General features: G+C 41.2%; 1 protein-coding gene across 32 annotated transcripts in view; it reads left to right on the top strand.

The window, feature by feature from the left end:
* EXD3 (exonuclease 3'-5' domain containing 3) overlaps positions 1 to 26,985 on the top strand; it is a 296,432-nt gene that overhangs the window by 110,810 nt on the left and 158,637 nt on the right. For all 32 annotated transcript variants that reach the window (XM_068657208.1, XM_068657236.1, XM_068657217.1 and 29 more), the window contains 4 exons: positions 39 to 178; positions 1,010 to 1,110; positions 8,399 to 8,472; positions 11,202 to 11,240. In XM_068657208.1, coding sequence (XP_068513309.1) covers positions 39 to 178; positions 1,010 to 1,110; positions 8,399 to 8,472; positions 11,202 to 11,240 — 354 coding nt within the window. The remainder of the gene's footprint in view (positions 1 to 38; positions 179 to 1,009; positions 1,111 to 8,398; positions 8,473 to 11,201; positions 11,241 to 26,985) is intronic.

The following is a 26,985-nucleotide window of genomic DNA, read 5'->3' as shown; positions in this document are numbered from 1 at the left end:
ACTGTGTCATTTGCACTAAATGTTATTTCTTTTCCTAGATGTGTATGCCACTACTGTTTCAAGATAAAATTAACTTGATGGAAGATTATGTCGGAGAGTATCCTGAGCTCCAGTGCAAGCTCGTACAGATCCTGGACACCTGGTGTGAACCTGGTTTTAATATCAGAGACATTGCAAGGTAGAAACGTCTGTTGAATTTTTAAACAGCTGGGGCTAACTGGCTGCCAGAGGACACTATGTTCTTTGGTTGTCTATCTAAGATCATTTTCTAAGCATAATGGAGTGCAATATATTTATTTTTCAGCTGACAATGGGGAAATTTCTGGCGTCTGTGCCGGAGTCTTTTCAAATGCACTAGCCAGTAAGACAGAGGTATCCTTCCTATTGACAGATGCTTAGCTCCTGACAGGAGAGAGGAGTACAAAATGAAAACTAAGTAGTAGATCTTAGCAATATAACAATATCAAAGCTCCCTCCAGGAGGTTGTACTAATCAGACTCTCGTGCTTTGCTACAGACAAGGCTGAGTTTCAGTATCGGTTGTACAGGTTTGGCAGGAAGATAATACTGTGATGAAGTGGCAGAAAAACAAGAGAAGCAAGTGGTTAACCTTCTTGTTCTCGTGAAATAGTTGTGTGTGTTTTAATTTATAAATCACCTCTCAGTAGAATAGCTCCTGTCAGTCACAAAGTCAACAGTACAGTAAAAGTCACAATATAGATGCAATGGTTGCAGTCTTAGTTCTGAAAGAAGATGAAGGAATTCCTGGCTTTCTCTTTCTTCAAAATAAGTCTCTGGTCTTGCTACAGTCTTTGACTGGGAAATGTGTGTGGTTGTATTGTTGGCTTTTTTTTTTTTTTTTTTTTTAATCTCAGGAAAGATGGGAGACTTTTCTTACCATTCTTACCAATACCTACCTAACCCTGATATATCTGCTGTTAAATATCTACCATTTGCAAAACCTTAGGTGTTGTGTTTGTGCTTTTTTTTCTTACTTTGTTTGCTTACAGACAATATCAAGGTCTGTCCAGGTACAAACCAGACAAATTGAACCGCAAAATGCTAAGCAAGCTGGTCTTCAGGCTCCTAGACCGATTTAATGTAGATCCAGGTATGTGATATTGCAACATCTTCTGGAGTGACCTCACCAATAAAAAACAGACAAAGTCAATTTATCTTCTTCCATGTTCAGTAAGGAATCTCTGCTGTAATTTATCATGGGGAGTTTCAGAGTTTAATTAATGGTATTCAAAAACAAAGTTGGTAAGTTATGGGAATTACCACTTTGTGCTGTCATAAAATGAAGTGCTTGTGACTAATAGACTGCTTCTTCCATGATGTGAAATAAATCTTGACCTCAGAATGGCTCTACGTAAACACATGATGGTCAGCTTTGAGTTATGACTCCATTCTGCTCACATAAGAAGCAAGTCATTACTCATCTGCAGATCTGTTTTCTTGAGTTGCGAGTCTGTCAGTACTGAAGTGATAACCCTCGGGAAGCAGGAGCCTTACAGCCCTTTGTATTCTTTCTGTAAAATAGGGTTGGCAGCAAGGATTTTTAAGACTCTTCCAGTCTTCTGAGAGAAGTAACACATTTCACATCATTGCTTCACTATCAGTTGTCTAACAAAATCTTTGTTTTTCTTTTGTTGTTAGTGGAGACTTGACCTTTTCAGTTCTCTTTGGGACCTTATTTTGGAAACCTTTAAATGCGCCATAAGGTTTCACCCTACAAAGCTTTCCATCATCAGCGGGAGATACACAATTCTCTTTTCTTTGACTGAAAAGTGTTTTCTAACCACAAATTATGGGCTTATTATGCCTGGTAGCAACACTATATTGCATATTAATCTTCACATCTTCAACCTGCTGTTCAAAAGTTAATAAGAAAATCCTTGCAGACCTCCATTGGAGGATAAGTAAATAAAATTAAACTTAGCACATTGGTGTGAAATCTGAGGCACAAGGGCATAATTTATTTAACATCTAAATCTTTCCCTGGAGTTTACTAGTCTTCAGTAATTTTTTCTCCTTTGTAAGACTGGTCATTCAGTAGGCTGTATTGTCCTTTATGATCTGTAAAAACATCGGGTTTTTCCCCTTTCTTTTTGAAAGATTCACCAAGGGTATGGTGTTACCTGTAAACATGAAATGCATGTGAAATTTTGTTCACATGCAAAATCCTGAGAAAGTTTTACAAAAAATCTAGCCGAATGAGAAAGAAGAGTATGTACCAGCGTGTCTTAGCTTGGTGGTGATGTCTCAGATATAGTTGCTGCCAGTAATAATGCCAAACTGTCACTTGACCTCCACAGTAGGTTCATGGGTGAGGAGCTCCCTTGAGATACACAGAACAAGAGTCTCTCCTATTCCTCGCAACGCTTCCAGAGGGTGTTTTATCCTATGCCAAATTCAATGCCTACAATGTAAGATAAGTCAGGTGCTAGAGAAGACTGACCCGTCTATTCACGGGAAATGGGATGTGTGCTACCAATTTAGAAAACATGCCAGAGCTGGGCCAGCTAAAGCCAAGGTTGGCTGATTCTCACTCATAGACATATATGAAAGTAGATGTTCATTTTTTTACCTAATATCACATGTAATTCAAAGCAGCACTTTACTAAAAGGTTGGCCTCAGTCTCCTCTGAAATGCTTTGAAAGCTTTTAATCCCTGCAGAGGAATTTCTGCCTTAGTGCTGGTTTGTGTTGAACTGAATTGGAAAATGGTGGCAGTTTTCCCTTCTCCCCTCCTTTTTCCTCTCTTTTCTTTAGTGGAAGTAAATCTAACAGTGATGAAAGAGAGTTCAAAAAGGAAGCAGACTAGGTAAAATGTACAGATTTAAAAACCCAATTGTTCTTGTTCTGAGCAGTTCCACCAAATTATAGCAGCAGGGTGAAACTCACACTTCTTGTTACCTAACCTGGTTGCAGGCTTGCTTGATGCCGCAGTCTTCTGCTGCTTTCTGTCTCCTTTTCTCTCATGACTCCTACTCACTGTAAGAGGCTGAGAGCAGCAGCAGCAGAGGGAAGTGGCTTTTGGTGAGAAAGGCTGGAGGAGGAGAGGGTTTCTTGGTATGAGAAGGCAAGCTTATACGTGACTTAGTTATTGTAGTTCCAAATCTACTTTCATATTTTGCTACCCAAGAGCTCACTGTTGTCCACTTAGAAAGTTTCACTGACTCCTAAGCAGAACTTAGGTGTGTGTTGATCAACATCTAAGTTTGAAACACTTGGAACAGCCAGTCTTAAATTTCAGAGCCAGATAAAAAGTGGCCCAATAAAAACAAAAGGTCTGGAGCCTCAGAAAAAATAAGCCATCATCTTAGATTAGTCCACTGTTTCTTTTTCTGACAAGAGAATGTTAGCATTCCTGCTAACACACAAAGCAGTGGAAGATTTTCTTTTGAGTCCCAGAGGTGTCCCAATAAACTATGCATGGATTTCATATAATTAGCTTTACTGGGGAAGTAAGAGGTTGGGCAGAAATGGCAATGATTGAGGAAATAGTTTTATAGTCTTTTCTAACACATGGATCAGTTTATGCACTGGTTTAACAAGCCTTGTACCTAGGGCAGTCTAATTACATAATACTCGTTGGAGACCTTGTGAGATCAACATAAATTTACAAATAAAACTTTTAGTCAAAACAGTTCTCAGAGGTGAGGGAATAGACCCTCAAGTCTCAAGACCATGAAGTACAACTGTCTTTATTTCCTGGGCCTTAGTACTCATGGCACAATAAAGCAGATATTAGTGGTGTTGATGGAAAAGAGAGGGTAATTGAATGTACAATTAAAAGTTGTTTTATAGCAGCATAATAAGTTGCTTAAGCACCTTAATTCCTGAATGCTATGAATGTGTTCTTACTATAGTCTTTAGAAAGTGTTTTTAGTATAAACCTAAAGAAATGCTGTTCTTCATTTGGTCACCAGGTTTTTCCTCTTGGTTTAACATTTATTTTAGATTCAGTGTGAATTTTCTAAATGGAGCCCCAAAGCTGTCTTGTGTGATAGTGTTATCACTCTGATAGTGTTGGGGCAGCAGAGGGCAGACGAGGGCTGCTCAGCAGTCATTGCATTTGCTCAGGTAAGGCACAACTGTCCCCAGGTTTCTCCAGGTCTGCCAGAGCTGAAAGCAGGGTGTCAGCAGTCACCAGGGAGAGCCCCTCAGGGACCCATGGGTTCACTGCACTAAGCACTTTTAAAAGATGCTGTGCCAGATAGAGGAATGACTGTTAAAACTCTACAAGAAAGCCTTTGGAAGGAGGATAGTTCAAATGTTTTTACCTTGTCCTTTGTAAGAGCAGAAGATTATTCCTTTCCCTTCCATATGCTTTACAAGGGTTGTTGCCCCCCCCTTCCCTCCCCTCCCCATTCCATGGTGATGTCCCTTCAAAGTTTTTTATTTAGCTCTTGAGTTACACGCCAGCACATTTCTGTATAACAGTGTGACTAAGGAACACCTCTAGGCTTAGACATTAGAAGGTAGGAGCCTTCTGCTCCTGAGGTTGAAGTGGCTGTGGAGTCAAGCTGTTAAAGGAGAAGAGGAGTGAACATCCAGGGGTCCATTCTTGGCCCTTACCTTCTCAAAAGCATCATTCCCTGCTGAAATACAAGTAGTAGAAGATGATCTGCTTGTGACAAGACAAGCTGTCCAGCAGCTCCAAGCTTTCTATTGGAAAAGTCATACCACCCTTGTAGTTCTAAGCCTGAATTTGTCATATGCAGATGTGTGTAAAGACTACACTAGAGCATTTTTTCCTTTAGGCATAGATTGAAACCTATTTGCTATGCTCACTGTTCTTCCTTCAGAGTCAGCCAATGCTCCAAACAGCAAAGCTAGCAGGTACCTCAACAGTTTGGGGCCAGTCTGGAGCTTCTGCTGTTTCACTTTCTCTTCTAAGGACCACTTTCCTTGATCGTAGTGGCACAGAGCATATTATGAGAGACAATTTATCTTTGAGGCTACAACAAAAAGAGGTTTTCTTGAGGCCTGCCCTACCCTCCAGTAATTTGCACTTAGGGAATAACCTCATCATAGTATACTGAGATGAATGCACTGTTCACTCCTCATCAGATTCCCCAGCAGTCCTTAGCAATATCAGGGCAAAAGCCTCTAACATTTCAGGTACTCTGATTTTATTAAACCAAGGCTGCTTTACTTTGTCCCAAAACAAAGTGTGCTTTGTGTGGGACCTTCTGTTCTGCCAGGGCAGGGTAAAGAAATCTCACTGTGAATGGAAGTCAGGATCTCAGTATAACAAGAGGATCAGGTCTCCATCCCAGCTCAGGAGGAGTCATTTGTGACCTGGGAGCAACAGCCACACACCACACCTAAAAATGTATTGCACCATGTCCCCAGAAGACACATTACTGCTGTTACATGAGTGGAATAGGTGTGTATTAATGGTTTCGTTCTCTGTGTGACAAATGGATTTCATTTTTACTTCCTCTCTGTTGTTAATAGTCACTAATTCTCTGCTAATGGCTGGCAGCAGAATGGAATTTTTGCTTCAGAGTTAGTTCCAGATGTGAACTGTAGTTCAGGTGCAGCACTATTGTGGTGGAGATGCCAGGTTAAGAATTAACACATGGCCAAGAGTTGCTTTCCCTGTATTATACTGTTTGTATTCCATTGGTGCCCCACAACCCAGTCATGATTCCCAAGCCCTCCACAATACAGACACTGAATAGAACGATGGTTTCTGTTCTGAAAAACTTAGGTTGTTATCTTTTGGTTCTGCAAACAAAACACTGGTTTTCACTCAGGAGACTTGAGTTCAGATTCCTGCCCAATCTTAATGAGTTGTGTGATCTTGGGTAAGTTGCTCTTCTCTGAGGTGCTTTGATTTCTGCAAGTGTAAAGCACAGATAGTCATGAAACTGCAGTGAAAAGATTTGGCAAAGATTCTGCAGGCCACCTGTTTCTCCCTTCCTGCCCCAAAGCCAAAGGAGCTTTCCTTCTGTTATTTCTATATAAGATGTGTAACGTATTGTTAAAGACCTCCAAGATAGAAAGTTTACAACCTCCTACGCAACCTATGATAGTTCTTCTTTAGCCTTACTGTTAGATTTTTTTTTCCTCCAAAATGTTAACTGGAGTTTCTGTTGCTATAAATTAAGTTCCAGCTTTATCTACTGTGAATGTGGAGGTCTTGAAAGCCCTCAGAATGTTGCATTTGACTGTATTGAAAACATTACTGTAATAAAGATGAGCAACAACTGCTGCTTCATCTTTATCTAGGACACAGCTTATTGAGTCACAGAAGAGTATCAGAAGGACTGACATGACACTGTTTGTGGGTTTGGGTTTTTTTGGACAGTGCAAAATCTGTAACAAATCGCATTTTCTAGGTGCTCACAGATAATACGTTTGTTACAGCATATGTCTAGAAAATATTTTTACTTTTCCAAATACAGTTGTACTATATTTGGAAATTATAGTACTCTAGTGGTTTGTACTTTTTTGTAGTAGTTATTTGTACTTACAGTTGTATAGTACTTTTATAGTACTGTGGTTGTTTGCACTTTTTTCAACTTTCTTCCCTGTGCTTCACATCTTCTCAAAGGTGACCCTTACACAATCATGGATGGGTTACATGAGGCCTGTGATTTGGAAGCATATACTGCATCTGAGCTGAGCGCACATGCTAACCTGATTGTTCCTTCTCTAACCTCAAATATAATCCATTTGTTGCTCTTTTTCAGTTAGCACCTCTAGTTGGACCTTCTCTAATGAAAAGTGAAAAAAAGCAAGTATTGTAATCATTTTCATTCTTCGTGCCCTAATTCACCAGTTTTCCTTTTCTATCAAGTGACTAAGTAGCACTTTCCCCGGTCTTCCTCTTTCTACAAAAATATTTTCAGAATGATTTTTTTCCTGCCTTTGTGGCTTTTAATAGATGTATCTCATAGTTAACTTCGGGTTTTCTGACTTTTTGTGTTTGTGTTCTTCTTTTGTATGTGTCTAATTCAGTTCCACTTTCTGTGTATTTTCTTATTGTATCTGCGGTCAATAAAAGCTTCATATTTACCAAAGTTAGTTTCTTAGTTCACTTCCAGTTTTATCATTGCCAGCTCTTCTTACCTTCTTTTCCCCTTATAAACTATTTCCACATTATAAATTATTTCCAGTTCTCTGAGTTTATTGAAGTCCATTTTGTTTTTATTTTGCTGTTCTTCCTTTGAACTCTTCAATTCATTGTCTGTCTTACCAAGTTAGCGTTCATCCTCATGTTTTCAAGTTGCTCTCTGTTGTTTATAATAAAATACAGAAAATGGATTCAAATTCAGTTTCATTCTCCATCAGAATAGAAAATGTCACTAGTTTCTTTTAAAATATTCCAGAGTATCTGTGTTTCTCGGTCTTGGCACTTTAATTCTGATTCCAGAGTCTGATATTCAAGGATCTTTCTTCATTTGATCTTTCCTCATTCTCTCCATTTGCAGTCCTCTGGGCATGCCACATGAGACAAGGAGAGTCCTGTGCTCTGAGGCCCTCTGAATCAGTAGCACTGGTTTCTCCTGGTGTCTGCTGAATGCAAGTGAGGCTGCAGGGAATTTTCACTTTACTGTTTTCTGTTACTGTTTCTGAATGTTGATCCTGCTTTTTCTGGCCACCAGCAAGATGGTTTTAGCCACTGAAACTCCAATGAAGGCTTTGGTTACATCTTTCCATGTACATGCATACCAGCATTTAGCAAGAACTGACAGATACATATGCTAATCCTATTTAATCTATTTTATCTTCTACATTTATCTCTTGTTGCATTGGATTTCAAAACAAGGTGCTATGTAAAGATCTTGTTTTCTGCAGTTGTAATAAGGCATATCTAATGAAGATGGCAGGAATAAAAATAAAAACTGTTGCATGCTAGCTCAGCAAAACAATTGTCACCTCCCTTTTTGTATGGATATGGAGTCTCTTTCATGGATATATATTTTATTGGATAAACCATAGGCACAAGTGTAAATCCTGAGTAACATGTTCAAAACTACTTCAAAGGACTAACAGCACAACTTCCATTTAAATCAAAATTATTGCAGCCTTTAGAGACCGAGGGTGTATGAGGATGCAATGTAATTAAAGGTGTGAAGTCATTGACTGAAGGATATTGAACCAGCAAGTGGATTTTATAATTCAGGGGTGGTAGAACCAGAGATATCAGTAGCCAAGGATTAGCATTGGTAATCGTGGTTGAAAGTGTAAATAACAGTTTATAGTTTAGATAAGCTGACAATGTGTGTGTCTGTCCCTCATTGTTCTAAGTTTGATGGCATCCTGCCTTCCATTTACTGAGTTCAAACTTGGGGAAGGAAAAATGTAATGTCTAGACAGTAAAATTTAACGGAAGTTCAGCTATGTTGTATACTTAAATGTCATTTTCCTTCTTTTAGCTCTCTGCCCTAATGTCATAAATCAGCGGCACTTAAGAACTCTGAATTATCTCTTTTACAAGAGGTTTGTTGAGGTACGTTTCTTTATTATGTGGCATGGGTGTGAATGAGTTTTCTTATTTATTTTTGCATTTCGAATAACTGATATAATAGAGATATATTGATTTACATAAACAAGCTCTCTATATATTGGGTACACCACTGGATCTGTACTTTCTGTGACTGAATAATTTGTGTGTCCATTCGTATTCTAATGACTGGGTGTTACAGTTGCACAGAGCTGGATGCTTTTCCACTTCAGCATCTTTAGCAGCTATCTGGGACATGTACACTGGGATATACATAGGTCAGGGTGGAATCTCCATGTGTCCAGTTTCAGTCATCTCAAATAAATAGGGAGCATATCGGATAGAGATTTTTTTTTTTATTACTATTATCACTATTATTATTTTTAAGAACTGAGTTATTTAAGCACTCTGCATTGCTGGGCTGTTTGTAGCCACTACTTTGACTTGGTATTGGTGGCCTGGCTGTGATAGTTATGCCACAACCTGCCACAGACGCTTTGTGTGCCAACAGCCCTGTTACTGATGAGCAAAATGGGAGTACTTTCAGCTCCTAAGCAAATCTCTGAACTAACTTTATTTTTGTCCAATTTCTTAGTCTTCTTTCCAAATACAGTAGTGCTTGTCCTGACACTGAGGGCTTGTGGAAATAGGAAGATGCCGTTATTTTTTTCTGTGGAGCAGGTTTCTAGGAGGCAGCTTGGAGTTTGACTTGGCAGTTCATTGCTGAATTACTTGACAATGCTTTCTCCTCCCCTCTCATGAATGTACTGAGCCAAATCAATGCCCTTTGGATGTTCTTGAGCACACTGCAGTGGGAAGCACATTTCTCTTCTTGTTAACAAGGCAGTTGGTGCTTTTCTCGATTGTCTGGCATTCAGCATCATCCTGTGCCTGAAGACAGATAGTTCCAGCTGAGAATAAGTTTTTGTTCTTCCTCTTCTGAAAAAAACAGCTTGCTTGCAGGTGTTGTATCCAGGTATATTAATTGGGCTGTGAAAGAGAGGGACCACAGGGTACTGAACAGCACAGAGAAATGTTCTCATTTCATGAATTTTGAATTACCAAGATGTATTTGCCAAACATTTTAATGGAGCAGTATTTCATCTGCAGTTCATAGAGAGCTTACTCCCTGTAGATACAAGAAGCTTTTAAACAAAGATTTCAGAAGCCCAGCAGGTTGTTCAGGTGTCCCTATATATGGTACTATTAATCCAGTCTTCAGAGATTCAGTTTTCAGGAAATGAGATACCTCCTTCAACAGTTCCTGTTCTTTTGTTCAAAAGAGGATTTGTTTGATGTTTACTTTGGATGCAAAGATGGGGTTGAGTGGTAGTGATCTGATGACACCATTCTGGCACTGGCAGCTCTGCTTTCAGGACCTCCTGATCCACCAGTGAGGGCTCTGATCTGCCTTTCCAGCCTTCCAGATCCATTGACACAAGACCTGGGGAGGCTTGAGTGTTTCAGTGTCCTTCAGCTCAAGGCTTTAATGTTGGATGGCATCATTTTAGGGTGCTTTCACAGTGAGAGAGAAGAAAGCATTGCTCCAGGTGTATTTATTTAGTGGAGTGAAATGAATTCTTTATCTCATGTTCTGCTCTCCCTGGCCTTCCATTTCCTTTGTTTTGGAGTTTATGCATGGTTTAAAGTATCCAAGCTGGCCAGTTAATTCCATTAAGGTACATTTGGCAGCTGTTACTGGACACCATCCCTTCTGAGAGCTCTTTGGTGTTCTGTGTTTACCATTCTCAGCTGTGTATGAGGCCTGGTCAAATGGCTACTTTATCTCAGTAGTATTTAGATTACATGCTTGTATATCTCTGAGATGTTTTCTCTGAGGCTCTTTTACTCCCTGTTTGCTTCTGTACCTTTCCATAAAAGTGGCACTGGTAGTCACTGTTACCTCTTCCAGAAGTGGGGGGTGAGACTCTGGCCTGGAAGGCTGATCGGTCTCTTGCAGCTTGCATTCTTGGCAGAGTGGAGAGTAGGTCCCATCCCAAGTTTCTCCCAAGGTTGGCTCTGAAATGCATTTGAATCAGAATATTAACTTATCAGTTTCCTTTCCCAGGCCTCATGATTCCAGAGGATTTTTCATGACTTGGCTGTGGAGAAGAGTTTGTCTTTATATATTCTAGAGCCTTGCGGATAATCCCTGAGATCATTTCCTTACTGGAGTCTATGGGGATAGCTCTCTGTTGGGCTAGCTGCTGTGGTGAACAGTCTGCAGACACATTGCAAGTCTCCTGAGGTGGAGGCAACAGCAGCGATCCACATGTTCCACCAGAGCATGGCCTATTTCAGCTTTGCTTAGCAATGTCTCTTTCATTGCAAAAGCACTACTCAAGCTTTGAGGCCTTCAGAAATTCTGCTGCACATTGCAGAATCTTGTTAATGTGATTTTTATTAATTTTTTTTGCGAATGAGTCCCAGCTCCAGGTAACAAGGAGTGTTTGGGGGATCTAGGTGAGGATCTGTGTTGCCTGTGTACTTTGATTACATATGAATTTTTGTCTTGTGTGCTGTAGCCTAAACAGTTGTCCAAATTACTTGATCTAAGCTGTGTTTCTCTGCCATGCCCTCCCTGGTTGGTGACATAGGAGAATCACAGGTTTCCAGAGCATTCCAGTATGCATTCCTCAATCACAGTTGATGCAAGTGTCTAAGAACTTTTTCAGCTTGTTATATGTAACATTCTTCCTTATCTAAGGTGGCTGACGAGTAATTTGTCTTTTCAGAAAACCATGACTCAGGAGAACTGGACAGATCATGTTCAGGTGAGTACGGATTTTCTTCTCCCATTTTCTCAGGTTTTATTTGCTTTGGAAATTATTTTTAGAATGTTCAAAATATACAACTGGACATTGGAGTCCAGCAATTACAATTTTGCACTTCCTCATAATTTTGTACTCATATAGCAAAATAGTCTGTACAGGAAAGATCAAGAAAGAAAAAATGTTTTTGAATTCCTGTTATGTCTTTAAAAATGCTCTAGTTTAACTCTAGCATTTAGATGAGGTTATCAAGTACATTCTTGTACTTCCATGCACTGATTTGTAAGTAAACCCTACAAGTATTGAGATTGCTTAATTACAAGGAGGAAAAAATGAAATTTTCTTCAGGCAGCTAACAAGTTGTATGAATAAAACTGGACAAATGTTAGATTTCCCCTACATGCTCCGCTGATAATTTTCAACAGGTTTATTATGTGACTGTTAGATACCATGACTTCTACAACTTGTACTGTAGGATATGAATAGTTTTAATGACACAGGAAGAAAGGAGCAGTATTTTTTTTCTTGGTGTATAAACAGGAGAGTTCAGGCAACTGTGTTTCGGCCTGATACTACAATAAATACATATGTGACAGTGAATTGTTAAGAAATTCCATGGTGACGTGCCATTAGTGACAATTTATATGCCCATAACATTCCCGTGGAATTGCAACTTTATGGTGAGTGTTGGCTCCTTTTCTATAACTCCCTTAGTTTGAATTCTGCAGCCATTAAGGATTTCTGACTGTCAGCAAATTCTGCCCATGAAAACCCATTTGATCAGTGTGGGCCTCTGAGTGGTAACAAGATAGTCCAATCGCTAATGATGAGATCTTGAGATCTTATGCAGTATCCGTGCACACTAGATATGGCTGCATTTTAAGCATGAGATGTTTCTTCTCTCTTCCATGAGGTGTAGAAGGAAAAAGGACAGTGCAAAAGCATGAAGACGTTTTTTTAAGACAGAGGTGGTTGATAAGATGTCCATCATCCCTTCATGGTAACTGTTAAATCTACTGAGCATATTCAGTGTTGAATATGCAGCTTCGATGTTTAGTTTATTGTACCCATGCAGAAGGCCAGACTTTGTGAAAAAAGAAGGGGCCTTGCCTCTCGATCTCAGTGATCTTATCCACTGTAGGAACTTTCAAGCTTTTTTGTGGGTTCCCTTTGATTATCACAGGCTTCGAGGCCAGCACAAGTGCAGGTATCTTGCAGGATCAAGACCTGAGATGGAATTGGCCACAGTGGTGTAACAGACATCTCTGTCACAAGTGGCTGTACTTTGGTGTATGCAGTGAAGGGGTTTCTGCCAGCGCTGTGATAGACAGTGGGAAAAAACTCCTAATTAACACACAATTGCAGATCATGTCAGTCACTTCTGGAGACATGAGGCTTGGGAATAGATACTCTCAGAAAAGTTTGGTGCCTAGTAAGAAAGCTCCCTTATGAACTACACAGAGCTCAACTGGATGATGGACTATGGCAGGAGGTTATCTTTGCTTTTTCAAACTATTGCAAACTTCATATTTTCCTGATTGCTTCCAGCTTATTCAGTTTTGATAGCTATGTAATTATCACACAGGTAGTGCTTAAACTTGCCTGTTATCAACCCTGACTCTTATTGCTATCAGAGATTACTGTCTTTGGCACCACATTAAAGCAATCAGAATCTGTACCCATGCATCTGGAGGAAAACAAACTAATCATATGTTCAGATAGGCTTCTGCTTCACACTGCTAGCAGCATGGCTGCACTGAACAAAAGAAAAGTTACAAAGGAGGAATCTCTGGGCATGTGTTGCTTTTCAGTGCAAAAAACAAAGCTGACTTTATCTTTTTTTGGTAAAAAGATAAAGACTGGGCTTTACATGAGGGAAAGATTTGGCTTCTCGTTCCAATTTTCACCTATGACCTGTCACGTTTGACCAAAAAAAAATATGTATCTATTAGGTGGCACCTTGCAGAACTGGAGAGAGTGTTTGTGTTGTATGTCCCATTCATATTCTGGTTCAGCCTCACAGAGAGTTTCTATCTCCTAAACTCTGCCTGGCGACACAGCGTTAAAGATGCATTGCACTGAGTAGGAAGCAAAGGGTGGGATGCAGTGTGACCTCTGATCACCTGGGGGAATGGGAACCAAAACTCCTGAAAGACTGAACAAGCTCTCAATCAGTACTTTTCGATAAATACTTCAATTTTAAGTCAAAAGAGGGTGAAAGCTTACATGGGTTTAAAACTCATTTTTGTTTAATTCTGTGCTGCATCCATAACAAACAAACAAACAAACAAAACCTTAAATTATGTAGATATTAAGAGCGTGGTCAAAGTCCAGTCCCTCCTTGTTCAGTGGTGCTGGTCACATCACATTCAGTGTAGTGGACAATAGATATTTCTGGGTTAGTATTTCTTTTTGGTTTCCCAGAGGAGTACAAGTACAGAAATTTCCTGTTCCTGCCCAGTAGGACAAGCGAAACTGTGATTCTGGTTGCTCCTACAAAAGGCAGAAGCTCTGTAGTTAATTGTGGGGCCAACAGAACCTGTTTTCAGCCCTGTAGCAAACTGTTTTTGCCCCCTTCTCCTTGCCAGCTCCTGTGCTGCACATCTGCTGGCCAGGCTGTGGCTGAGCAGGCAGCAATGGCAGCTGCGGGCAGGCAGAGGAGGCTGGAGGGAAAGCAAAGGGATGAAAACGTCCTCATACCCTAGGGAAAGTGCCCTCATCAACTGCCTGTTGGCAAGCCTGTCTAGCCCAGAAGGAGAGCTACATTTGTGCCTCTCCTCCAAGCATAGGTGCCTCGGGGGCAGGAGGGGAAGAGCACTCTTCCTGCACAGTGCCAGCTGTGTTGCTATTCATTAGCTTGCCTAACTGATTCTGTGAGCTGCATGGAAACACGCAGGGGAGAGAGTGCCTGTCTTCACAAGCAGAGGAGAAGGTGTGTAGGATATTGATGGTAGATATGCAGGGGAAAAACAGGCAGGGCATGAGCCAGCTGTCTGCTTTGCTATGTACTCACTGCTTCCATTTTTGCATACTTAATGTTTTTCATAGTCTTAATTAGCATAAAGATAGTAGAATTGGGTACAGCAACCACAGAACAGTCAACATCTTCCTGCCAGTGGCTGCAGAGAGCACTTGGCCAGCAGCACAAGGGGCTTTTTGAATGTTGATGCTTACCTGGAAATTCTGCAGGAAATTATCATTTTGAGACTAAAAAGCATGGAAGGCATTTTTCAATCATCTGCCAAGCTTTTAAAAAGCAAGCACACACAGATCAGTAACATGCATAGGAAGCATAGTAGAGAAGCAATCCTGATAGCAAATGTCGCATCTGACTGCTTTAGATGTCAGACAGCACCGGAGATACTCACGTGAGGTTGGCAGTACAACATGGGACCTGCTGGGGAGCACTCCCTTCTGAGTTGCGCCAGCCAGCTATGTTCTGGTTACCTGAAGTTTCCTGATTTAAAAAGGAAAGGGAGGGTCAGGTGCTTTGCTGCACCTCTTTTAGCACGCTGTGTTCTCATGGCTGTTTCTGGAGTGATCTTGCAATTGTGCCCTTCCAGTCTCCGCTTGGCTGATTAGTGCAAAAGTGCCCATGTGGAGTCACCCACACCCCTTCGGATCTGGTCTGTTCCACATTGCAGCTGTGCCTGTCTATGTGAGCAGCCGGCTGCTTGGGAAGCTCTGAGGCCCTGATGCCACCCACAGGTGACAGTCATATCTTGGCAAGGAAAGGCTGGGATAGCTGAGGTGTGTACGGAGGAATGATGGAATGTTATGGGTGTTTCTGAACAGTTAGAGCTCAGAAAGCACAGGCATGCTTGGTGACTCTAACATCTGGAGTATTTTTGCAAGAAATATTTCAACTGCAGCAGAGCTAACCCGTTGGTACATTGTTTAAAAAGTTATTTCAAGGTATTTTGATCCAGGAACTATACTTGTGTTTGCGTGGACTTTGCTATGAAATTCCTTCTCCCATGGAGCAGAGCAGGGCGATGTAGAACAGCAAAATGACTCTTCTTCTTGGGGCAATAACCGGAATACAGTGTTGAGTAAGGTTAAAGTCAATTAGTGTTTTTAGGACTGTCAGCAGATAATTCCCTATTTTGCAAGATGTCTGGAACAGTGAAGTGGTGATACAGTGCTGCCACTTTTTCTGACCTTGAGCCAAATGGCCTTTTGTTGCTAGATCTGAAAGCTTCCTGTGCTAGTTTCTGTGCTCGTGTTTGCACAGGGTGAACTGTCCATGAGTTCCTCAGATGTTAAATCCTAAACTATTCCAAAATTAATGCTCAGAAAAAGCGCTGGAGTTTGAAACAACATTACTTGTTTTTTGGGCATTCATTGTGAGCGGTGGCTCTCCATCCATCCATCCCTTTTGCCAGCTAATGGTTGGCAGCAATCTGCCCTTCACTTGGCATGTGTGACTTGAGAGAAGGGCAGGGGGATACAGCACCTAGAAAAGTGGCCCCTGTTTTGAAGCTATCCTGCCTACTCTGGTCTTGCATGAGAATGTAGCAGATGAGCTTTGCAGCCAGCTGTTTCCCGTGTTCAGCACTGGGAGAGGCTATAGCTAATCTCCTCTCCTTCACCAGCTGTGAAAATGAGATTACTTATTTATTTTAAAATTTCTTACCATGAAAATCAAACACTGTGAGCTCATAAGTCTCATTCTCTCGGTGACCAGGGGTGAGATGCTTGCTCATAATTCATAGCAAATATATAACCCAAGTCACACTAAAATTCTAGGGATGTTGTGCTACTTCAGAGAATATTCAGAGATCTACCAAACAGTAGACATAAAAGTGAGCTGCCCTCCCTTACATATAGTACATTTGAAAATGTTGGCAATTTGTCATCCATAGGTGCAAATTATCTTACACTACAGCAAGGAGTTGATGGAATCTTATTTATGTAACCAGTTAAATAAATGGCAAACATCTAAATGGCAAACGTCCTCAATGACTGACGCCAGGATTCTAATGCACTGTGTCTGTATGGGACCATTTTGACCCCAATTAAAATGTAACTACCTCTGGGATAAAATGTAATAGCTGTTGTGCTCAAGGAAGTGATTTTGAGTGGTATTTAAAGGGCAGAATTCAATTTTATTTTATTTTATTTTATTGAAGTTTTTGTGGACAGAACACCTGGCCAATAATCCTGCTCTGGGGTACCTTTAATAAGAACAAGAGGTCAAAAAGGTCATGGTGCAAATATCAATATCTAGTGTCCTTCCCTGGAAGTCCTGTGTTGAGGCAAACTTTTAAATTGGCTCAAGATTGTTTTGAGTATGGCAACGTCCCTACAGTGTAAGTAACTTAATATGTATAGGGAATTAGGCAATCTAGTGCAATGCAAATGGGAATGATATTCAGGAGGTGATTAATAAACGACATGTCTTTCAGTGTAAGTCTGCCTGTCAAATTATCTTTCACTCTGAGTGGACTGTTTATTCAAAGATATAATGGATTTCATCACTCAAACATTAAATCTAGACCGGCTGTTTTCCTGGAAGGTAGAAACCAAAACTAGTTTAACCAGCCGTTGTGTGGTGTCCCTTGCTAGTATTTATGGCCTCTTTTTTTTTTAGCAGGAAGTTAAAGCCAGTGGTGATTGGTTTTGTACCTTCTGGTCTCAAGAGTTGCAGGGAGGCATCATCAGCTGGAACAAATGTTCATGGCTCTGCCAGCACTGCTGCACAGCGTGCCTGAGCTGAGGAGCTGTCCCACAAGGGCTGGGCAGCACTGCTGTGCGGGTGTCTGTAATATGCTGGAGCTGCTGCTCACCTCTGATTATTTGGCCTGCAGTTAGTCTATTAAGCTAACTGCGAAAGAATTGTATTTATCTTTTCCACTGCTTTAAGCAGCTTCCCAACAGCTGCCACTTAAAACAGAGGTTTTTTTTTTCCTTTCTCTTTCCCTTTTGCAAAATGGATGGCATTTAGATCTGGACAAATGACAGATTTAAGATCTGGTATCTCTCTTGTGAAGGCAGAGTTAGGGAATTACTTTCTATCAGTTGAGATTTGGCAGTGTCTCTTCCCCCATGCTGCTCCAATTGCTCTTTTCATTCCTCTTCCTGCGTTTTGTTTCCTGGAAAGGGACTGACCAGAAACTCAGTGGTGGTGGGAGTGTTTCCAGTCTCAGTCACGGCAACCTCTCTGCTTTTGCCCCATGCCTTTTTGTTTAGATTTACTATGATTGTCAGAGGTCTTTGGAGAGAACATACAGCCACAATGTGATGTAAAAGTATATTGCACCTAAGGGTATATTAAAGCATGAAGAAACTGGAAAATGAAAGTAGCAGGCAAAGTATAGATTTCCTTCTATTTTTCAGTTCAGTTTGTAAGTGGTGTCATATACTTAGATAGCTGAAACGACCTCAGAGTTGCAGAGCACCTAAGTTGCACGGTTACTGATAGGGTTGATGTAGAAAACAGGCACATCTGTGAATGTCTCCAGAAAAGCATAATGTAATTCTTCAGTCACATTCTGTTTTCTGGATAGAGAGCAGTAAAGTATGCATCTGTACTAAAGAAGTTAGCACCATTATTCTAAAAGAAATGGGAACTTCTCATTTAACAAACACAGCTGCCATGGGAGAAATACATGGGAAAAGCCAAACATGCTGTGTGTTCCATACCTTCCTATCTAAAGAAAAGTCTAGCAAAGGATAATATATACACTTAAATGTAAATACCTCAATGTACCTCCTGCACGGCTTAGATAGGATTGTTTTCTGTGAGAGCTGGTGTGCCTAATAATAATTATGGTAGCTTTATTTATAATCCAGCCATTTCTGAATAAATAAATAGTAGTGAAGCACAAACATACTAATGAATTCTGGTGGAATTTGACGTTATGTACAAATAAGCTAAGAAGAACTGCCACTTTTTCCATACCATCTATCAAAATGTCAAAACCTAGAAAAAATCAGTCACAAATTTCTCAATGGAAAATGTGTTTGTTCAATAACATTGGAAGATTAGCTCACATTTACTTAAGTAAGGATCTATAGGGCAAAGCTCTGGGAACTCAGCAGAAGCTTATGGGAGCTGGTTGTCCATCTTCTCCTTCACTGAGGTGCTAGAAGGTAATTCTTCTGAAAGCTCGTGACCTCAGTCTTTAAAAGTTATGTCCAAATAGCTTTTATCTGCACACATATTAAGTACTAAAGATTGAAAAAAGGAAATAGAACAGACTGGAGGGGAGAAAAATCCTTAAAATGTTTCAGTATGTCAGAGATGCTTTCTGACCTCAAAACCCCTGCAACCAGACATGGCTAGCTTGATTCTAAGCAGTATAATAACATTTCTGTCACTAGCGTGCTTTCATTCAAAAGCACAGCTTCATCAGAAAGAGATTTGGTATGCTATAAAAAAGAGGGTAATTGGCTTATGGCTGTGGGTGTGAAGGTCACTATTAGATTAAAGAGTAAGACCACCAGCAAGCTGTTAGACTTAACTGATGTACCCTGTTGGTATGTTTAATTCAAACAAATGGGAGAAGTATTGCTTTTATGAATAATATAGGAAGTAGTGTCATTCAAAAATTTATGGGAACATGTGAGGCAACCAGGGTCTTTAAAAAGCTACATCAGGAGTTTTATATAGTAGTTTCGAGGATACCTATTCCTGACTCCAAACTGCATCAACTTAGTATGCTACAACAAAAAATGAGACCAGTCTTACTCTTCTAGAACTTAAACAAATCCTCTTGTTCTTTTTGGTCTAAGACAAAGGAATGATATCGAGTGTGCTAACATTGGCCTCTCCATCAGAAATAGGCAAAGAAGAGGATGGGGGCATTGAGCTTTCTGCTTCCTGTGTTAGCACAGGAAGAGAGGATGTATTCAGTGCCTTTTTGATAGTGGGAGGCAAGTATGTCATCACCAAGGCTCTGCACATATTTTATTTGCGAGTGGGACATGACTCTTACTTGCAGCTCTTTGACAGGGGACCTAGAAGTCTTGTCCTGTGGTAGTTTCTGCATGACTGGGGATGTGCAGATGAAAGGGGCTACATTTGCCCAGTTTTACTGAAGTTTTGTACGTTGTGCATTTTCACACACATGCACAGATCCACTCTTATATTCTTATCCAGCCAAGCAGTGTAACTATCCAGTCATGCAATAATCATCCCAGATTATTTTAAAAACCCTGTAATCGATCAGTACCTGTCTGAGTGCTTCCATGGATAGATACTGCATTCTAAAGGTCTGTGCAAATCAGCTGTCTCTCACAAAGATGCTTGGGCTATTTGCAATTGATAGTTTGGCTGTATTATACTTCTAGGTGAGATTAGTTCACCAGCTCCCTGCCAAGAAGGGAACCACATAAACAGAGGATTGTTTAAAAAGAAAAAAAGTTCCTCTCAACAGAGAAGTCATGTAAATGGGAAGAAACAGGAAACTAATCTTCTCTTGTTCGCTTTGAAAGAATGCATATCTCTGAGGAATGTTGTAATTATGGATTTAGGAAATCAGTCCAATTTGCCAGGGTGTGAATTTCAGAGTTCATTCAGGCAACCCTCTCAAGCATTTCTCTTTCAGAACAAAAAACACCAGGAGTTTAAATGTACCAAAAGAGATTAAAGGAGAGAAAAATCTACTGCTAAGCTTTTATTTTGGTAAAGATCCTGCAAAGGTACTTACTATTGCTTTGGCTGTGAACCAGTTGAGGTTCGTGAATGGTAAAATAGAAATAAGTAGTAACCCATGTTTTTCCTGTGGGCATCTATTTTTCATAGACTAAGGATGGGAAGAGTGAGTGCTCCTGAGCAAGTATTTCCATCATCAAGATTTTTGCTTGTTCACTTTGAAGACTTTCCTAAATAGAAACTGTCCCCTGCTGGGAATGTTGCATTAGCATGTTCTTAGAGAGAAAAGATTCAAAAACCAAGTTCCTAACTATTCTAAAGCAAGCCTGGGCTGGACCGGATTAGCCGAGTGAAATGAGGAAGAGGGCTAGGTGTGAATACAAGGCACAGTGAGGCTCAGGAGAATTAATGAAATAACCTACAGTGTGCATCATTGAGGTTTACAGCATGACCTGGAGAAGGGCTCTCTAAGGCTGGTCATAAGCCCTGATAAACCTGCTTAGAAACAGCAGAGCAGAGTTTAAGAAATTTGATGTGAGGGAAGCTCAGGGCTGGGTTAAAAAACAGCGAAGAAATTAGCTTCTTTCTTCTGTTCTTTGGCAACAAACCCTGGAGATTTTAAGTTAATTCCACTTCAGAGCTTACAGGCCTTTTAATTAAGGTAGTGATGGAGCCGACAACCTGGAGCTCTTTGATGACCAGTGTCTCATGTAGCTGTTTCCACAAGAAAAGTTGAGATCTGAGGGGAATTGCCAGGCATTAGCACCGTGTCCAGGCAGCATAACGATGCATCCTGGTATGGAAGGACCTCTACGGAAGCTGTTAAAAAACATCCTGAGCCAGGACAAAATAATGGGAGATTCCTGCTTTGTTGTTTGGTTTCATGGCTTGGAATTTGACCCGAGCAGGGAGATTGGAGTAGGAAGAGAAGGAGAAAAGTTTCTGAGGCTCTTTCCCTACCTGCAAATCCTTCCTTCTGATAAGTCTGCATCGACCATATGGAGCTGACACAGGCTGGCCCCAAGCAGTAAATCCTCCTGCCCCACTGGGGACCAAAAGTACTGGAATTCCAAATTTTTTAGGAAGGAAGATGGAGTTTATGAATAGTCATTATGTATTGTGACTGGGTATGGGAACATATAATTGAGTGATCGGTTAGGTTAATTGGTATACTGGTTTAGCTTGTTAGGGTTAATATTAGGGCTTTTGAAAACAAATGGGAAGGCGTCATGGTGATTTCAGTTCCTGTGCATCCTGACAGACTGATGAAGTGTAATACTTAATCAGTTCATGTAGCAGCAGCGGAGGAGACACAGCGACAGTGGTTTTGTTCCTGCAGGCTCTTCCTCTTTACATATCTGCAGCTCTTGCAGTCCTGTAGTGAAGCAGGGCTTTAGTTCTCTGTTCTTGTCCCCACAACACTGTAGTTCCCTGGCAGCATTCAGCTGTCACTGAAGACCCTTGCTGTGCTTTTCTAGCTGGAGTGACGGATCTTGTAGTGCACGTGGATGTCATACACTGCTGCTAAGTTGGATTTTGGAATAGTTACGTTTTGATAGTAATCCTTCAGGCAGTCTCAGACTTCTGCTAAGTCGAAGTTTAACAGAGTGTTTTATTTTCCTCATGTAAGATTTCAAGCTTCAAGACACAAAATGAAGTAAAGTTGTGTTATGGTGACATTAGTAGAAAGTTTATGAAGGTGCTTGGCAAGTGTATATAAATCTTCTTAGGCTTGAGGGAGCAGAGAAATTTTGGGTCCTAAGACCAGGCTCAGTGAACTTAGTAGCAGTGTAGGTCACCTGATGTGCAGTATATGGTGGCAGCCCTCGCTTTCTTTAACTGGAGAGCACAATTGGCCATTTGCCACAGTGACACCTTGTTTGTGCATGTGTGACAAAATGACAAAAGGCAGATAGATAAACGCTACTTCAAAATACACTGGGAAGATAAGGGTTGCCAGTTTGTCTTCAGTGCACTGTTATTAGTCTTAGACAAAGCATCTACTATGATAAGTAACATATTACTTTGTGCTCTGAAAGAGTTTGGCCAATTTCCCCATCCTCATTCATTTTCAGTCTTGCCAAGTGCTGGAATCTTCCCAGAAAATATCTGCCATAATGGGATCTAGAGGTGTGAGAAAACTGGAAGCATATCAAAACTGTGTGGCTTATTTATTCAGAGCAAGTTCTTGGTCCTTTGCTAATCCTTGTGATGAATAATATTCAGCAGTTCTCGGGCCAGAGTTAGGTTAGAATTCAGAAGATGCCTCTGCAACAATAATGAAAATGGTTTTCTGGGAGAAGCACAGACCCTCAGGACAGCCTTCACGTTGAACTAGATCACCAAGCTGAAGACAGAAGAAATTATATTTTTAAAAGCAAGTAAAATTACCTTAGTCTATTTGTTAAGGATTTATGTTCATTTTGTTTTTTATGGATGCCTTGCAATTATTTTTCCCTCCAAATAAAGCTAACTTGAATAGGGTTAATTTGGCTCTATAGCTCATTAAAGGCATACATCTATGACATTCCCTGTACAAGTGGAAGGGAGAAAAAGTACTGCAGGAAAATGCACCTTAATTTGTGTATCCACATACCTGGATCTGTTGTAGGATGTGGTTGAGGAAAATGAGTTAATTTAGGCTAAAAAAGGATAAATTTCTGCTGTTCCCACAGTGAAAGTCGCTAAAAGTGTCAGGCTACACCTACACTGCTAAACAAAAGAGGACCATGAACTGATCCTGGCCCGAAGACAAGTGTCACTGGCTGACTCATACCCACACAGCCTCCGGCTGCCTTCCCTCCTGGGAGATTTGTCTGAAATAGATGGTGACATGCATGGAAGGATGGATTCCTTTGCTAATGTCACTCTGCAAGCACAGCAGTAGTAGCTAATCAGACAGTAAAAGCAGATTTTTCAGGACAGCTTATAAGAGGCTGCATTGATAAGCTGGTGTGGTTCACCAGCCTCACTGAGGATTCAGCCTCAGTGACACTCTTAAACACATGTCATGTTGCTCTGTCCTAAATCCCCCAGCATCCCAAAGCAGCTGGGGGATTGTGTGGCAGACCATTCACTTGGGCATGATGGGAGCATTGTTGTCCTAGAGTATTCCTGCTTCGACATTAAACCTGGATTTCTGTCTGGGCTTAGGCTTTCTGCAGCCAAGAGTGATACCTGTGTTCTGGTTTGCTGCTGAAGTTGAAGCTGGCAACATCTGTGTAATATTCAGAGCTGTTGTATGGAGTGTTTTTTCATCTCTGAAGTAGACAGAATCATGTGCCCTGTGAAATGGAGCTTGTGCCAGCAGACTGTTAACGCAGTTCTGAGTTGAGTGAAGTTTGCTGTGAAGTAGTGTTCAGTTGTCCAATGTTGCAGGGGGGTTTTGTTGTTGTGTTTGTTTTTTAAAGTCTAAACTTCTTGCTTAACATTTGTTGAAAATACTCTCTCTTCAGCTCTGATTTTGAAAGCAGAGTCTGTTCTTTTGCTTCTGTAATATACCTTGTCTCATCTGTGGCAGCATGAGCAGTTTTTGGAGACATGATGATTTCATCTGGCGAAGATGAATGACTTCCCCCAGGGGCTGCCTGACAGAGGTTTGGAAAGAATCCCAATGCTGGATATGTATTTTGGATCTCTCTATAATACTGTTGAGCATGATCAGGACCATCCTGTATTCCGGGTAGACGAGATCTTGGGTGTTCTTAGCCCGGGAGGTGCTTGGAACTTGAAAGCAGCAGTTGCTGCAAGAAGCCACCTGTCTGTGTGGAGAGAAGCCTTGGTGCTATGGAAGGCCCAGCAACACTAATCACAAAATCGGAGGCTAGGTTCAGTTTGAAGGAGCCTGTTGAGGTCTCTTGTCTGTCCTCCTGCTCAAAGCAGGGCAAACTTCAACGTTGGACAAGGTCTTGCAGGGCCCTGCCTGGTTCCACAGCCCCTCTAGACCCATTTCAGTGCCTTGGCACCCTCACTGTCACCTTTTTTTCCTTTATACATAGTTGCACTTTCTAAAAGGATTTGACTCTGTCTTCTCTATGATGGCCCATGATACAAGAGAAAGGAATTTCCCCATACACCCCATATACCCCAGCTTAGCCTTCCCTAGGCTGAACAAGCCGTGATCCCCCAATTCCTTCTTACACATCCCATGCTTCAGCCCACCAGCCATCTTACCAGCTCTTTGCTGAAGTCTCTCCTTTTTGTCCACACCTTGATTACAATGGGGTGCCAAAACCAGGCCCCATGTCCAGAGGTGGTCTCCCAGGTGCTGGGCAGGGAATGATCGCTTTCCTCAGCCTGCAGCTGGGCATGCAGTTAGCCCAGGGAATTTGAGCTGGACATGTGATATTGGCACCTGGACTTCTGAACAAGAAATTGTTTTGGTGAGGTTGTGAGAGCTGCAAAAAGAAGAACAGAGGTGGACACATCTCCTTGCGTGGTGTTGTCCTAGCTGGCTGTCACAAGCTAACAGCTCTGTTTGGATGTCCCAGGAGCAATAAGCTCCTTGTGAGGAGCCCTGGTGCAGCCACAAGTTGGCTTTAAAGGTTGCTTTTGCCTTGATCCTTTCAAGTGATATCATAAGTTAGGCTCCTCTGCATGGCCTTTCAGAAGAGCCGAGCCGTCTCTCCCAGTTGATTGCATGGGGAGACTGGGAAGCGGAGTCTCCTGATTCACAAAGCTGAAGTTAGGTAGTGTGAACATGCCCCAGGGAGCCACATTGCCAGAGCTTTGTTGAAAGAGAGAAGAAAGACCACTTCCCCGCCATTGATGTGGTAATGGCCTCCAGAACACTGAAGTGTGGCTCTGTCAATGACGCACTGATTGCTATCTGAAAGTCAGTCTTCTGGGATATGAATGGAGGCTATTTAGTTCATCTTCAGTTCATAAATTAGTGCATCTGAGTAGCCTGCACTGTGAGAGAGAGAACAGCTCAAGTGGTGAGAAAATCTGTCTTTCTCATGCTTCTGTCTTTTGTGCATTGGCCATGGGTGAGTGGCCTGCTGCTTTTACAAGAAACCCTGTTCAGAAGTGAGTGTGAGTAAAGCTGGCATCTTTTATCCGAGTGCCATCTATTTCAGATATCTGGAGGTCAGGATCCCCCTTCTCTTGTGGAACGGGCTGTGACCCAGCTCCGAGCTTGTGCTCGGGGTCCCTGCTCCACGCCAATGTGTAAATCCTTTCCTTTAATGAGCTACTGATGTGGCATCTCTCTGTGTAGTAGAAATGATGCTAACTTCAAACTGGAAATCTCAATCACAAATAAAGTAACAATGAAAAAAAACACAGTAGGATGTTCCAGGGTATCTTTAAAACAAAGGTGTCTGCACAGTACCTGCAACAATGCATGATTTTAGAAATGCTGGTGGTGTCCTCCATAGCTTACAGTGGTCTTGACCTCTTTATTTTTTTGCTGCTTTTAAAGTTGCTGGATCTAAAATATTCTACTTGACATTTTCTCTGCACTAACAGGACTTTTTTTGTTATTTCTGGAAGCACTTGAGAACAGGGGAAATTAGCCAAGACATTCAAATAGTCAGCGTTACTTGTGTGAATAGCTTCACTGCTCAGTAAAAGGTATTGGGAGAAAGTGGAGAATTGTATCAGACAGAAACGCAGCTTAACTCACACAGATAAAACTAATCTAGGGCTGGTAAGTGTGACTTCCCAAAAAGATGTTGGATATTTGAATCCAAAATTATTGATAACAATGGAAGAATTGCTGATGCTACATGTTAAAATCAGGACATTGCTAAGCTTACTCTGTACTGACTGTTATGAGCTCTGTAAAGCATTCAGCTGGGTAAGAACAGGATTTACGGGTAGGTAATCTGCAGGAGTCATTTTGGAAAGCTTTAATCATGGGTTATTGTTGGTGTCAGGAATTTTTGTGTGTGCCTATGGATTAAAGAACGTATGATATGTCTAGAATTCAGAGAAGGATGTAAACAAGACTCATGGTATAATCTTTTCTTGCTTGGAGGTGTCACTGATGTTGATCAGAACAACCATGCCAGTTTCCTCTTCCAAGTGTCCATATACAAAAAACAAAAGGCATGAAATGTCACCCCTAGTGAAACATTAGTCTCTGAATCTGTATCCACATCTTCTGGGGCCAAAGTTTCCACGTTCTTGCAGAGCTGTTGTGGTGGAAGCCTTTCCCCTTTACAACAATGTTATTTTTTCAGAAAAAAAATAAAAATAAAAAATAAACACAGTCATTTTCCATTTCAAAATGCAAGATGTAATATCTCTGGAGAGATTAACCCTCTTTACAGAGTTGTTTTTGTGGTTGAAAGAATAAATCTGTTACAATAAAAAAAATGAAGAAAGAAAGAAAGAAAAAATCTGTACCTCATTATTTCCAGAAATAAAGCTGACATAATGAGATTTATTAAGAATTGACTCTGGGTGAACTGAAGAGAGATCCAAACCCAAAGACTTTGTGTTGTAGAAGAAAAGGCAGAAAGACAATAGGATGGACACAGGGCAACCTAGAAGAGGGAATTGCTCTGTGATGTTAATAAGAAAATATGTTCTTTTAGGGAAGGACTCTGAGAAGTGGCTTGGCAAACTAGGCAGAAGGAGTTATTCAAACCCCTTTATGTCCTAGGTACTTGGCTGAGCTCAGTTGCATAAACAGAGATGTGAGAGACGCACAAAGTAGCTGGACTGGCATGGCCAGGAGAGGAGATGTGGGGGGAGGAAATGTAGAGGGCAAGAAGCTGCAGTGTGATAGCTGATCCTGTCCTGCTCTGCTCTGTCCCTGCGTTCCCTCTCCTGCTTCTCTTCTGTAGCTGAGCCCCTGGGTAGCTCCCACCCAGCCCCTGGGTCCCCATCCTGCTGACAGTGGCTCCTGGGTGCATCACTAACCTCTTGGGAACAGCAGTGAAAATATCCCTCCACATATCCGTGAGAAGAAATGCGTTTTGGCAGTTGGCGAAGTCACAGGGGTGCAGACTTAGTGCTGAGGCAGCAGTTTTTATGGGCAGGCTGGCTTCTTGTGTGCGCTACCTGGGATGCCAAATTTCTCTGTGGTTTTTCTTCCAAGTCTGTATTCCCTCCTGCACCTCTGTGGGTTTTTTGTTTGTTTGCTTTTATTTGTTTGTTTGTTTTGTTTTGTTTCCTTTTTACCTCCAGGCCATCAACAGG

This window comes from Anas acuta, chromosome 20 (genome assembly GCF_963932015.1).
Source record: "Anas acuta chromosome 20, bAnaAcu1.1, whole genome shotgun sequence".
In the NCBI taxonomy this organism is placed as follows: domain Eukaryota; kingdom Metazoa; phylum Chordata; class Aves; order Anseriformes; family Anatidae; genus Anas; species Anas acuta.
The sequence above is the reverse complement of the archived record's forward strand: the minus strand, read 5'-3'. Positions and strand labels throughout refer to the sequence as shown.